The sequence below is a fragment of the Chamaea fasciata genome, unplaced genomic scaffold, assembly GCF_029207755.1.
Source record: "Chamaea fasciata isolate MVZ Bird 193981 ecotype frontalis unplaced genomic scaffold, bChaFas1.0.hap1 SCAF_11, whole genome shotgun sequence".
Taxonomy (NCBI): domain Eukaryota; kingdom Metazoa; phylum Chordata; class Aves; order Passeriformes; family Sylviidae; genus Chamaea; species Chamaea fasciata.
Genome location: NW_027094096.1, coordinates 10685519 through 10700239, shown reverse-complemented (window position 1 = coordinate 10700239; position 14721 = coordinate 10685519). Strand labels below are relative to the sequence as shown.

At 43.5% G+C, this 14721-nt stretch overlaps 1 protein-coding gene across 1 annotated transcript in view; it reads left to right on the top strand.

Moving 5' to 3' along the window:
* IRS1 (insulin receptor substrate 1) overlaps window positions 1-14721 on the top strand; it is a 48889-nt gene that overhangs the window by 3480 nt on the left and 30688 nt on the right. Inside the window, 1 exon segment of the mRNA XM_066193189.1 lies at window positions 1-1114. Within this exon segment, the coding sequence (XP_066049286.1) occupies window positions 1-1089 (1089 nt within the window). The 3' untranslated portion in view covers window positions 1090-1114.

Genomic DNA, 14721 nt, shown 5'->3' with positions numbered 1-14721 from the left:
CCCCCGCCTCAAGCGCAGCCCCCGCGCAAGGTGGACACGGCCGTGCAGACCAAGGGCCGCCTGGCGCGCCCCACGCGGCTGTCGCTGGGCGGCCCCAAGGCCAGCACCCTGCCGCGGGCGCGGGAGCAGCCCCCGGTGCTGCTGCCCCCGGAGCCCAAGAGCCCCGGCGAGTACGTGAACATCGAGTTCATCGCCGGCGAGAAGCCGCCCTTCCCTTCGGCTGCCCTGAGCATGGCCCTGCCGCCGCCGGGCAGCGAGGCCGCCGAGGAGTACATGAACATGGAGCCGGGCCCGCCGCGGGCCCCCTGCCCGCCCGGCTTCGCCACCGCGCGGGCCGCCCGCTTCGGCCGGGACTACGTGGCGATGCAGCGCGGGGGCGCCGCGGCCGGCGGGGGCTCCTGCTCGGACTACGCGGACAGCCCGTCCCCCGGCTCGCCCGCCCGCCTGCTCAGCTACGCCGAGGTGCGGGGGGGCCGCGCCGGCCCCGAAAAGCCCCCGCCGGCGGCCGCCACCGCCGCGTCCCCGGAGCTGCCGCGGCCGCCGGCCGAGCTGTCGGCGGCGCCGCCGCGCTCCTCCTCCCTGCTGGGGGGCCTGGGCGCGGGCAGCGCCTTCACCCGCGTCAGCCTCAGCCCCGGCCGCAACCAGAGCGCCAAGGTGATCCGCGCCGACCCGCAGGGCGGCCGGCGGCGGCACAGCTCCGAGACCTTCTCCTCCACGCCGAGCGCGGCCCGCGGAGCGGCGGGCGGGCTCGGGGCACCCTTCCCGTGCAGCGGCGCGGGGGGCACCGAGGAGGTGAAGCGGCACAGCTCGGCCTCCTTCGAGAACGTGTGGCTGCGGCCCGGCGCGGGGGAGGCGGCCGCCCGCCGGGACCCGGGGGCCGCCCCCGCGCTGGAGAACGGGCTCAACTACATCGACCTGGACTTGGTGAGGGACTGCGGCCACCGCCGCCACCACCACCCGCACGCCCCCGCCGAGGCGAAGCAGCCGCTGCCGCCGAAGCCCCCGGGCCAGCAGCGCGGGAGTGGCCACTGTGGCGAGGATCTGAGCGCTTACGCCAGCATCAGCTTCCAGAAGCGGGAGGAGATGTAGGAGAGCCGGGCGCCCGCCGGGGAAGGTGAGCCGGGACGAGGCGGGACGGGGCGCGGCTCCGCTCGGGGAGTGGAACGACCGCGGGGAGGGGGCTGGGGCGGGGGTCGAGGCTGCTGCTGGCGGTGCCTTCCCGCGGGCTGGGGGCTGGCGGCATCGTTCCCCGGGACAGCCACGAATTGGGTTGGTTTCGTTGAGCCTTTTGGCCTCACTGCAGCATGTTTTAGTGGCAGAAGCGTCCAGGAGCGCAGCATCTCTGCGGGTGTCCCCCCGTGGCACCTGCACGGGCTGGGGAGTGCTTCCAAAGCAGCTTTGGAGACTCCTGTTCAGCCAGGGATACATTACTGTGCTTACCGTGTTGCTAAGGTTTTTTACTTTTCAGAATTAGCAGTGCTTCAAAAGTGTGTGGGAGAGGGGTGTGAAAGCAAGTCACTTCTAGTATTGGGCTGGAAACAGGAAACTCCCAGCGTAATCCTGGTTTGGTCAGTAATCATCGCTGTGAGGCTTGCCGTGAGGCTTGGGGTCTCACGGGGCTGTGACCAGCGGTAATTCAGGTTTGTTGGAAGGAGCTTTGAGTTTGAAACCAGACTTCAAAGCTTTTAGAGGATTGTACCTATCACTTGTTTTCCAGTTGATACTGTGTGGCTGTCCCTCACCCGCAACAGTGTTACAAACAGCACAAGAAATGAGCCCTGTGAACGATGATTTTGGCATTGACTAATGTGTTCTGTTTCTTCCTGAAGCTTTTAATTTTTAATTCGGGAAAAAAACTTCTTCCAGGCTGTTGCGCGTTGATTACAGCCATGTAAGATGAGTAGGAGGCTAGTTGGAAGCAGTGTGATGTTTCTGTTGAGTGGGAACTTCATGCAGCACAGAACAGTGTATCTTGTTAAGAGCTCACAAAGGACAGCACACCTGTGTAAGTCCTTTCATGAAAGGTGAAGCCGGTTTTGTTTTGGTGCAGGCAAGTACTGGCAGATGGTTGTCTAGTAAATTTTGTCACTCGATTTTAACAGTTTCCTACATACCTGAGCAGCAGCAATCGCAGTAGTTTAAGCAGTTACTCTGAATATATGCAATGACATTACGGGATGAATCTCATACCACTGTTGACATCATCTCAGTATTTGTGTCACCTGTTGGCTGTGCTGAAGGGAACATCGAGGGCTGGTGTTGGTGTGATGCCTGGGATCAAATGTTTTTCATTTTTAGATGTTTTACATCCTTATAACCTGAACAAAAGCAAAACAGTCTCCTCACATTTGCTGCTTGGCACTTGCTGCTGTTGCCCATTAGAACAAAGCAATATTGAGTCTTAGTCTTACATGACCTACGAATACCAGGTTAATTTGAAAGTTCGAGGTAGGACTTAAGATCAGTGCAAATATTGCCAGTCTGGTTCAAGTGGTAACTGGTAGGAAGTGGTAATTTTTGTGGTGACAGGACTGTGCTGAGTGTCACCATACATTATTTGTGACTAAATGTACACAAATTTACACAGCCACACCTTTTCTCAGTTCTGGCATGTGCTTGCAAGAGCCCTGTTTTTGCAGATGGCTCCTTACCCTGGGAATCCATATCTGCTTAGGACTGCGTTAGTGTTGGGAATTCTTCAGGAGGGAATTTTTGCCAGAGGATGCTGCAGGTTCTGCAGTTAAGTCACTTTGCTGAGAGCATCACTGTTCCCTCCCACCTGTGCATTGCTGAGACTGGGGAGTAAGTGTGAGAGAAGATCCCTGGTCAGTGTGTGGGTAAATAAAGAACATATGAACGGTATGAGAAGGCAGGTCTAGCAGGGAGCAGTGTCATAACTGTTTGCTTACAGGTTTTTTTTTTCCAAATGCACTGCTTTACTTTTGCTTGGAAACAAGTGGAGAACTTGTTTGATTGAACTGTGTGTCATCCTTGACATAAAAGCTGTGGCAATGCTTTCCATGGTGGTGTTAGGTAGATACTTGGCTGTGATTTTGCTGTTCAGTGAAAGATTAGGATGTGGAAAATCTGATATAAGAACTGAAAAATACTATGCAGATTTTATTAGGGGCAGCATTGTGTAAAATAGAGTAATTGTTATTTGAAGTTTGTTCTTATTTCAGAAAATTAGAATTGGATTGAGAAGGCGCAGCTTCTTCTGGAGGGCAAGGGAAGAATCAGGTTGTAATTATATGGGGAGTTTGAACCATGGCTGTTCCTTCTCCCTTCCCACTATGAAACTTTGTTGCTTGCTTGTAGCCTTCTCAGACATTAACCCTCAGGACTCTTTTATTTCCCAGGTTAGATTTCTTGCCATCAACTGAAACTTCCCTTGCAAAATTCAAAACTCCTGAGCATGCTTAGGAAAGAAACCCAACAATGTGTTCATACTAGTTCATACTAAACCATTTTTACAGATATTTTTTGACATGTGCTTGTACCTTTTTTGCTTTGGAGGTAAAACTTAGGTTTGGCAGGAGACTTGTTCCATGTAAGGCTGTACCTTATGCCATTCTTAAGAAAACCTACCTGGAGCTGTGTGATTTATGGGACTGCTTGCACATGCCTGAAAAAGTTGTTGAGCACCTTCAGCCGAACTGTTCACCTGAAAACTCCACATGCAGTAAGGGTGCTCCAGTTCCCCAGAGCTTTGCCTGCCTTTCCCAGGGAGCAGCAGAGCAGGCTGTGCCTCCTTGGCCAGCTTCCCCCGTGCTCCTTCTGGCAGCTGAGGCTGTTCAGGCTGCAGCTGAGAAGCAGGGAGGTTGTGGTTGTGGTTTCTCCTGTTGGTGTCTGAGCAAGTGAAAGATGAAGGAAAACACACTTGGTGTGTTTGCAGGTACAGCGGAGAGGAGAAAACATCTGGAGCTGGGAAGGGAAAGGTGAAGCTGCAGGTATCAGAACAAGGGCTGGGGAAGGCTGCACTAAGTACTCTTGCTTTCCTCTCTCTCTCTCTCTCATGGGTTATTATTTACACTTTTAATCTCAGAAGTGGCAAAGACAAGACAATGACCCCAAATGTTGGCTATTCATCTCCTAAGGGGTAAAATGATTCTTGCTGCTTTGATGCAAACTAGCTAACTCCTGTCCTTTGCCCTGCTCTCCTGGCCTTCTCTCCCAGCTGCCTCCAAGTTCTTCAGGCATTAGATTCTGAAGTATTTTTAATCTCTTTCAAATGTAATTATTTCTCCTGACATTAAAGATACTGGCTGAAATAATCGTGTTGTTTCCCAAATTTAATTGAAAAACATTTCTCTCTCACCCACGGCATTCCTCTGCACTCTCCAATCCCATCGCCTTCCCTGTCATATACTCTTTGCTGTTTCCAAACAGCTTGCCCTGCCCTAGCTCTCTTCTTATTTCCTGTTAGAAGTGTTGTACTTTCAGTGCAGTTCTTTATGCTCTCCTGCCCACACTTTTACCTCTGCTTTAGAGAACTGGGCACTGTTGTGTGTATCTAGCCTAGATGGTCGCTCTTTGGTGCTCAGATCCTCTGATTAGTGGCCTTTTGTGCTGTGGCTGGAAGGCTGCAGATGCCAAGTTGTGCTGGGAAACACCAGCCCATGACATGGAAAAACTGAGGGGAGAGAGCAGTGTAGCCCTAAGGTGTTTTCCTTCTGCTTACAGTCTTGCATGCACAGATGTGGTGGGCTGGTCCTGGCTAGACACCAAGTGCCCACCAGAGCCACTCTCACTCTCCCCCTCAGCTAGACAGGGGAGAAAAAAAAATATAACAAAAACCTCATGAGTCGAGATAAGGGCAGGGAGAGATCATTCATCAGTTACTGTCACGGGCAAAACAATCTCAACTTGGGAAAATTAGTTTCGTTTATTACCAATCAAATCAGAGCGGGATAATAAGAAATAAGAACTAAATCTTAAAACACTTTTCCTCCTGCCTTCCCTTCTTCCTGGGCTTAGCTTTACTCCCCGTTCCTCTGCCTCTTCCCCACAGCAGCACAGGGGTATGAGAATGGGGGTTTTCGCCAGTTCACGGCATGTTGCATCTGCTGCTACTTCCTCTGCAGAGTAGTTCCCTATATCCACAGTGATCTCAGATATCCTCACTCCCCTCTCTGGCTGCAGTTGTGCAGGTGTTTTTCCTGTTCCTAAACACATCATCCCAGAGGTGCTGACGCTGTCAGTGGCACTGCTTGGCCTTGGCCAGCAGCAGGTCCATCCTGGAGCTGACAGGCAGTGGCTCTGTCACACACGGGGGAAGCTATCCCTATAGTCCCCTGCCACCAACACCCTGCACACAAACCCACGGCAACAGCTGAGCAGATGTTGTGGATATCCTGTGGATCCTGCTTGTGGGGTTGCTGTGAGAAGGCTCCTCAAATGAGCAGGGGTTTTGAAGATGAACTGCTGATAGCTTGTGTTCTGAGTATATAGTCAAAAAATATTCCAAAAAGGAAACCATTAGATGTTGGCTCTAGAGAAACAGGAAATGCTGTAGCAGGATAATAGAGTGAATCCAGGTATCTTGCTTTCATCTCCAAAGCTTCAAAGCTTCATTTCCATTTTGTTGATGACTCTGAGAAGTCCTGAATGTAAGTGCTAATAACACAGAATAGAATATGAGTAGTGTAAGCAAGTGGTAACTTGGCTCACTCTAGCTTTGATGCATGGGTGGTTTGGGGCTTTTGGGTGATGTAAGAAAATAGAAAACAGTACAATGAGAATTCAGCACAAGGGCATCTATATAGTTTTTATACCTTTTGCCTGTATCCAGTTAAAACAAAACACTTCTAAGGGTAGAACTAAACCTTTGTGTGGTTCTCATGAAAATACGCATGATGGTAAACAGAAAATTACTCATGTAATTCTTGTACTGTATACCTGGGTTTTATTTTTGTTGGGACACTGCTTGCTTGTTTAATTTGTTTCTTTCATAGTTTTCAATAGTTGTGTTCTTTTTCTCAAGTTAAAAACTTAATGTGGAACAACAGAAACACAGCAATTCATAAAATCATAGGATATCCTGAGTTGGAAGAGACCCACAAGGGTGCCAAAACAAGACTTGTTAAATTAAGTTTCTAGGGACCTGTTGTTTCCTGAACCGAAGAACAGAAGTTTCTGTAGTTTTGGGTCAGCACCAAGGTAAATACCAGCATGTTATGAAAGTTTTTCATGCTTTGTGGGTATTACTCTAGACAAAACAGTGCATTTTTTACTGTATGCACACACCAGTTTTCCCCCATACCTAATTATTTGCCAAAATTGAGCCTGTGTCTCTGCATACTTGCGTATTTGCAGTTCTCCTGTTTAACAAGACCACAAGTTTATAATTAATGGGTTTAGGTGTTTCTCTTTTGTTTTTCTGGCTTAAAAACTGAAACAGAATGATTTATAAAAAAAATTTGTATGATTATGAGATACTACCTGGACATCTTTAGCACATGGTTTTTCCATGTAGTTAATTTTTAAACTGGTTTTTGAATGTGGTTTAAATTTGAAAATGAAACAGGACATTGCAGGGTGAGGATGATGTTGATTTTTAATAGCAACTGTAGGGAGATTGTAAATTTCCTTAGATAACAATAACACTTGTAAATAGAGAATTACAGCTCTTAAATAAAATGCAGCAAGCAGCTGTGGAATGGGAATGTTATTTGACCAATATCTTCAGCATGTTGCCTTGTTACAGGAATGTTTTAGGATAGCTAAAATTTTATATTCATTAGGACTGTACAATTTTCATGACTTCCTAAATACATGAGTGCAAGTTATAAAAGTAAGTGTACTTGAGCATTCTTCTGAGCAAGTAACTGTATCATAGCTTGTTTGTGAAAAAAGTGGGGGTTTTTTTCCAGTTTATTGAAGCTCTGAAGGTGAATCTGTTCAGTACTGATTATTACGTGAATAAAGTCACATAAGCTTTAAAAATAATTTTGGTGTCCAGTGATATGGAAGAGAAATGGATATTATTTTCCAAAACTAATTTGGTTTTAGGTTTAACCTCTGTTCCAAGTTTCAATGAAAACTAATTATTATGTTTGATTGATGGAGTTATGAAATACCCTTAAGAGATGAGAGGAAAAAGGAGGGGAAAGCTGTTCATGGGACCTGTGCTGTGACTAGGAGAGACCAGGGGCTGCTGACATTAGATTATGGGGAACTTGAGGTAAAGGCCAGGCAGCACGTGTAGAAACTGGTATGGGACAGAGATGGAAATGAAAGAGAAATTACTTGGGGGACAGAGAAACTATGGCAGGATGATGTGGCTAGAGAGAATTGCAAGGTGTTTGTGATCTGAGGGGAACTGGGATGGTGATACTGGAAAGTTTGAGGATGAGCACAGAGAAATGTGGAGGGCCCAGATATACACAAAGGGTTTGTTCTAGAGGTGCTCATTTTGCATGGTACTGCAGTTTTCTTGAAGGTGTTTTTCCTTCTGTATTTTTTTAATCTTTATTACAGGGATGGACACTCTGCTTAGGAAGCATATGTATTCCTTATTTGTTACTGGATTTATTCTTTTTTTTTTAAGTATTCGGATATTCTTCTGACCCTAACAGGATGATTTGCTTAGTAAGGCAAGAAGAATTTACCTCCAGCTCTTCTTTCCTGAATTCTTTGTCTTGTAGTATCCATGTCACAACCACAGCAGTAAGCTGCAGATACAAATCTGAATTAAGTACAAGGTAAATGAATGAATTTTAACATTAAAACCCACTGATTTTATAAATTACATACAATAAATGAAAGGAGAACTGTATTCACAGAGGTTTTGTTAACTGCAGCATTTTCTTTTTCACACTCTCCTACTTGGACAGTTATAAATTTGATTTGGGTTCATTAATTAAATAATTTGTCTTACAGATTAGTAAGTATAGATTCTCTTACTTTTTTAAATTTAAAGAATATATTGTAAAAGAAAACTTCAAATGGCAAAGCTATTGTGGCTTGTTATGGCAGATGTGGTTTTCATTTTGTGGTAAGAGCTGCAACTCAAACATATTAATATTGACAAATATGTCTGAATTCCCAATTTGTCAGAATGGTAAAAACTGACTTTTGGTCATCTGTACATGATCTGGTGTGTTAAAGTACCTGGACATGAAAGTGAATAGCATTATTCTGTTTTTACAGAATTCTGGGGCTTTGATAAATGGTGATTATTATTTTGACTACATGAAATACAGATAGTAAAGGAAAGACATTGGTAACTTAAAAAAAAAAAATCACAAGTTTAACAGCTTTACACTTTGCTTACAGAAATGATGTGAAATTTAACAAAAGCCAAGGTGTGAACAGATAAAGGAGATTTAAATAAGCCTGGCACTCTTAACTAACTAGAGGATGTCTTGATATATGTCTCTCTGATCATGTTTGACATATCTAGGTCATGTTCTCTGAAGACTATTATTAGAGATTTAACCTTGGGTAATTGTGAAGTGTATTTTCTTCAGAGTAATTTTTGATCAAGTAGATGAGACAGTGGAAGTTTGTGTGTGTTCAAGTGCTTGTAATAATTTGGGAGTCTAGTTAGAAGATCTGGTGTCAGCCACCTGAGCTAGAAGGTGAAACGTGCTGTTCTGTGGTGCATCACAGAAGATTCACCTGTGTACATTTTGTCAACTGTTGTAAAATTCTAGTTTTTTGGAAGCTGGGAATGTGGAAGAAATGACCTGTTAAATTTTCAAATAAGATATGCTTCAGGAGGACGTTGTGCACTTTACTACTAGTAGAGCTGAGGTGAAGTGTACTTGCACATTTGAACTCTGATGATGTGTGTTATATAAGGGAGGAATGTAGGGTCTGGGAACATGTACAGTTTTCACTGACTGTGTTTCTTCTTCTGCCTCAGCCCATCCCCTCCAGCCTGTGTAGGTTGGACATTTTTAACCACTAGGGCACCTAAGGACTGCACATGCTTTCTTTGAAATACAGAATGTGTGTGAATAGAAAAAAATGGGAATTAACTAGCAGCCTTGGTTCCTGTCTAGTTTCAGCGGTCTGGCTTTCAGTGTGGTGCACAAATATTTGTTAAGACATAACTATAGGGTAGGGACTCCATAATCTGGATTTGTCAGTCAATAAAATACTTAACTAGTTTGTGCATGAGAGCTGTCCTACAGTGGCACAGTTTGCACAGTTCCCTGAAGGAATAAAGAGCTTGAAGCTGGAGTGGAGGAGACTAAGCCAGTCTGATTGTGTGGGTTCCTTCTGCCCTTACTTCACTGAACTGTGGAACTAAAACCAAATCAAAACAAACTCTCCCATCATCCTCCTCACAAGATACTGCATGTCTGTACATCACCAGTAACATTCATGTAAGTGCTGTGCCGAGTGTTGTGTGTCTTCATTGAGAGAGTAAAAGAACCTCAAGAAGTGTACATGGGAGGTAGAAGATTGAGTTTGTTTCTCCTCTTACAGCACATCTCACCTGGGGTCTTCTGTTCATCAGTTTGTAAGTGACGGCAAAGGAATGGAAGGGAGGTGGGGAGCTTGAAACACCACGGCTGGAGCTGTGACTTGTTTCAGGTCTGACCTGAGCTTCCCTTGCCCTGTGCTGTGTGAGAGATGCAAAGACACCTCAAGTGACAGCTGATGTGTGTCAGTGAGGGAATCTTTTAGATTAAAACACTGGATGGTAATTAACCTTCAGCCAGCTGGCCTTCATTTTGAAGAGAAGATTGCTGTGTTAGAAAAGAGAATTTTAACCCCTAAAGAGCAGGAAATGAGTGACAGGGGAGACCTTTTGGCTTTAGAGACAAACTCTGAGCTTGGAAGCCTTCTGTATGTGCTGCAGGGGAGTGGCGCTGTCCAAGTGAGTGATGCTTAGGCACTTCGCTGAAATACGTTGAAAATTGCTAGAGCAAGGAGACAGTGGTCCTCCAGTAATTCCCAGTTTGGTTTGATGGTTCCTGTACAAGTGATTGACAAGGTGTTTGGGACTCACTGTCAGCTGTGATGCTGGAGCCTTCACAGAGATATTAAAACAGGAGAAATACAGAAGCTCTTCTCTTTTCTGGAGAAGGCACAGGTGTAACAGAATGTCTTTTGCTGTGCCTGCTGTATCATAGGGCTGGTGAAGTCTGCAGCCTTCCCTGCATGGCACAATGTGCTTTTTCATGGTACTTGGTCTCTGTGGTGATACCCAGAGAAGTAAAGGCTGGGTACTTTGCTGAAATGATGGTGGCTGTTCACTTCTGACTCATGCAGGCGTTTTAGGTAAGTGGTGGTGGCATTGGCTGAGTGGTCTCTGAAAAATGGGATTAATTTTCATGTCCTCAGAAAAGTTTGCACTGTTGTACATAGCGATTCCTCTCCTGCAACTCCTGATCAGTTTCTGAATTACTTGTTACTTCAAAATAGCAAATGGGCCATTTTTGGAGCAGAATGTTATATAATAATGAGGACATAAACTAACAAGTTGTTTACTTAGTTGAGGCTAAAACAGTGTTATCTTACTTTTTTTCCTACTTTGGAATTTATCCACAAAGATTTTCCTTTCATAGTAGTTTTATTTCCTAGAAATGACCAACAACAGGTAGCTCAGCTGCTCACTCCTTGAAAGAGGTAGGGCAGCTCAGCTTGCCACAGGATTCAAAATGACTCTTAGATGTCAGTAAGGTAATGCATTCCTTGTTTTGATGGGAATGAAGATCTGTACCATGGTTACATGAAGGAAAAAAATGAGCAATACTCAGCTTTTTTTGCAGTGACGGTAAATTCAAATTGAACATTTTGATTTGGGGAAAGTGAAAGTGACTAATTGAAATCTTTAGGAGGACAAACATTATTTTAGACAGGTGGAAACAGCATTGTTGAAATTAAAAAATTTTCCTCTCTTTAACCTGTTACATTTACCCTGTTTCTCTTTTTGACTTCTTTGCTTGGTAAACATGGTCACACTGTACCATCCCTTCATGCTTTGCTATCCTACAGTATTTTTAGCATTTGGTCCACTTTTCTGTGTTGTAGACCACAGTCCATTTTTTTTCTTAAAAGTGTCAACTAAACTACAAAAAAAAAAAATGTTTCTCTTTTAAAAAAAGGGAAATTCAGGAGTACTAAATAGTTAATTGCTTGATTGCAGATACAAAATGAAATACAGGTAAGGAAACCTTAGTTTAGGTGTGAAAGCTATTGCAAACAAAGGAAACTTTTTATCTCGTGTGTGAGGTTCAGGAATCCCCAAAAGCAGGCTGGCTAGCGTATCTGGGGCAGGATCCTGCAAGTGGCATTTTGGGCAAATGTAACCAGCTTGGGGGTCTCACCTCAGCTGCCTTAAGCCATCTGCCTGCTCCACCTTTTCTGTGTGCTGGTTCCATACCATGACATGCTAACTGTAGTTGGGCTAGCCTGTTCTTCAGTAATTGTTTATATTTTCTCATTTTACACGTAATGGCATTCAGATTTCTGAGGAACAGCAAAATAAAATACATAAAGAGGATTTTAGTTTGTTTAGGAAGCTGTATGTTGAAAACTGTAAATATTTTTTCTTGTTGAAAGTTAATATTTGTTCTAGTGTCAGTATTTTGGAAATAATCTTGTATTTTGTTGACTTTATCATCATCTTGCGAACATGATGCATAATGTTCTTGAATGCCTTGGATATCTTGATATGGGTGGATAGCCATGTGTGATTTACATCTATCTTAGCAGTTTGAGATCAAAACAGAGGCAGATGAAACTAAATAGAAGAGCAGTGATGGAGGCCAAACAGCTCCAGATCACCCCTTGTCCTTTTCCAGCTGCTGTGCACACTCCCTCCTCCCACAGCTGCTTCTCGGGAGCAGAAGCTGAAGAATGGGTGCCCTGTGAACATCGTACTTTAAACATGTCAATGGTGAACTTTACTCTTCAATGATTAACACAGCTGATCAATTCATATGGAAGGCAGTCTTCGATCCTTCATACAATTTAAGAGTTATTAAAAGTGAAACAAATCTCTCAAATGTATTTAATTCTTTTCTGGATGAAGCTTCTTTCTCTAGCAAGCTCTGATAGGAGGGAAAAGCCCTGCTGAAGGTGTGCAGGCATGTAGCTAGGGCATGTTTTTTCAGGCCTTTGAACTAGGTTAGGAATGTGTCTCAAGATGGAAGAATGAATAGTTACTTGGTGCTTTTAGCCTCCGGGCTTGAAACTCGCAAGAGGAATGTTATTGTGTCTTCAAAGCCTGTTTCACACAAGCCTTTGTTGAGCAGGAACTTGGAGAGTCTTTGTATTATCATGCACACAACAAAAAGAGCCAGCCACCCAATTTGATCTAATTGGGCAGCAGTGGTGAGATGTTTCTTCAGCAGGGAGGCTCTGGAAAATAGGGTGCATAATTTTAATTAGGAAATACCCTTTAGAGTGAAGTGATTGCCTACACAGATGTTTACCAGCTTGCTAAAACCTTCTAATTATACTGATGCAATTCCCCATAAGCACATCCCCTCTTTTTCCCCTCTTCCCTATGTAGTGCTTTCCCAGGAAGGAAACAAATATTTACGTTTTCTTTTAAATTCTGTTTTGACCCTGAGGTGGTGGTAGCACATCTCTGGAGAAGGCAAGCTGAGGTTGAGAAAGAGGGGTGGTTCAGGTTGAAGTAATTTTTGTCTTGCTTTCTCAAAAATAAACCTGTATTCAGGACTAAATATCCTGTAATATATTAATACTACCTAAGTTAAGATAGAACTTTGACTCAGTGTAACTACCACATGTTTAGAGGAAATAAACCCATTGCTCTACTGAACATGAGTGGGGTTTGAAGTGCTAAAACCTCATTTCTGGGAACAGCAGCTGCTTCAGAAGACACCCAAAGAAATTTTTCATTTTAGTTGGGAGTAGCCTAACGTTTATTCAAAACTGAATGAGATCAAGAGAAATGGGAAGAAGATGGAAAAACAGCTTTCCTAAGTTTTTTCAGTAAAAAAACCCCTGAAGAACTCTACAAAATCAGAAAATTTGAATTTCACAGTAGCCAAGTTCACTCCATTTCACCTACTAAAGAGACAAGAGGCTTAAGAAAAAAAGAAAAAAAAAGTCTTTAAATGCAACATTTATTTTGTTAAGTAACATCATTAGGTGTTCAGGGATTTTGTTAGTTTTCATCCTGTTTTTCATTCAAACAGAGCTTGAAAAGTCATAATATAAAATTTAACCAGCTACTAAATAGCGACCTATGTTGGTCGTTAATTTCATGCCAAGAATCTGCACAAATATACACTAATAGTGTTGTCTAACTAGGGACTATATTAAATGCTAAATTAAAAGGTTCTATTACAGATCATCATGATTTACTGGTTATTGGTGTTTGAGAATGACCATTAAGGACATAAAAATAAGTTACCTCATTTGCTAATCTAAATTTGATTATTTTAATCACTTTAATTTGAATTAATCCACCGTGAAGCTAAGTGTCAGTATGAACATGATAATTAAATGTATTTGAACTGATATAATCACGCAGAAGTGAAGGGTAGGTGCAGAAAGAATCTGGATACAGGATGCCTCCTGATCCAGAGGAGCAGGAGCAGACATCCATGAAATGATAGGAAGTTGGGTTGGGGAGAGGAAAGGGCAAAACCACAAGTACAGAGAAGTGGTGGTTAAATGTATTGAAGGGGAAGAGTGACAGGCATGCTGTGTAAATTGGCCAGCTCCTGAGTCTTCTGTAAGAGAAGTTTCACAAGGTTAGAGAAGGGAAAGTTGTGTAGGAAGGGGTACAGGGGCTGAGTGAGCAGAAAGAGAAATTGGAAGGGAATTGCCGGGAAGCTCAGATTTCAGTTGATGTAATTGGACTTTAATGGCTTGAATGATTCATAATCTCTTAGCTTGATAGGCTGTTATAAAATTTTAAACATAGGTATGAATGAAGCCTTGTGCTGATAACATTGTGGGATTGCAGCAGTGGAAACATTGATGTGCCAAGAATTGTTAGGGGAAAAAATTCCTCTAACATGTAACGTGTTCATTGGTTTTGTGTAGGCATATTTTGGAGGAAGGTTTGAATGATCCTTCTGCATGAATGGGCTATGAATTATTTTTCACCCAGGTGTGGAAGGGGAGGAATCTCCAATAGATGTAAATTGCTGTACCTGCTTGAGGTTGGTGGTACTACAACAGCATGCCCCAATTCAGAATGTATCCCTTTAACAGTTTTTCTTCTCTTCTTTTTCTGGAAGCTGTTACTACACTGTTCTGTTTGAATTAATAGTGAATCCCTATTAATTTTAATTAGCTATAGTAATGAGTTAACTCTAAAGGGTTACAGAATAATCTGTAATTCAAAGTCTAGTTTGTCTCCTACCTTGCTTATTTCATCTTTTCCAAAACTTCTCCTGAAGATTGGTGAGATGTTTGATCTGTCTTGATTCAAGCTTGTTTACTTCTGTTTCTTAGAGTAGCTCATCAGCTTTTATTCCTTTATCAAATAACTCCTGTCATGTTAATCATAGACTTGGGTCATATTTTGGCATTTGCATTTGGGTTGAAAGAACAGGTAAAAGCAAAAGACTATTAGTAGGATTGCTTTATACATAGGAAAAAAGAGGACTACAGAACATGCAGTGGTAGCCTTTGCATTACGGGACTCCTGTTACCTGTAGGACTTTCCAATCTGTGTTTTTAACTGATGCACTCTTGTAGTAGCTTCTTACTGTTCTTCACTGTAACTTTTTGAAAGGTTTTGCTTTGGTTTTATGAAGTCAAGAGTGATACAAGTCA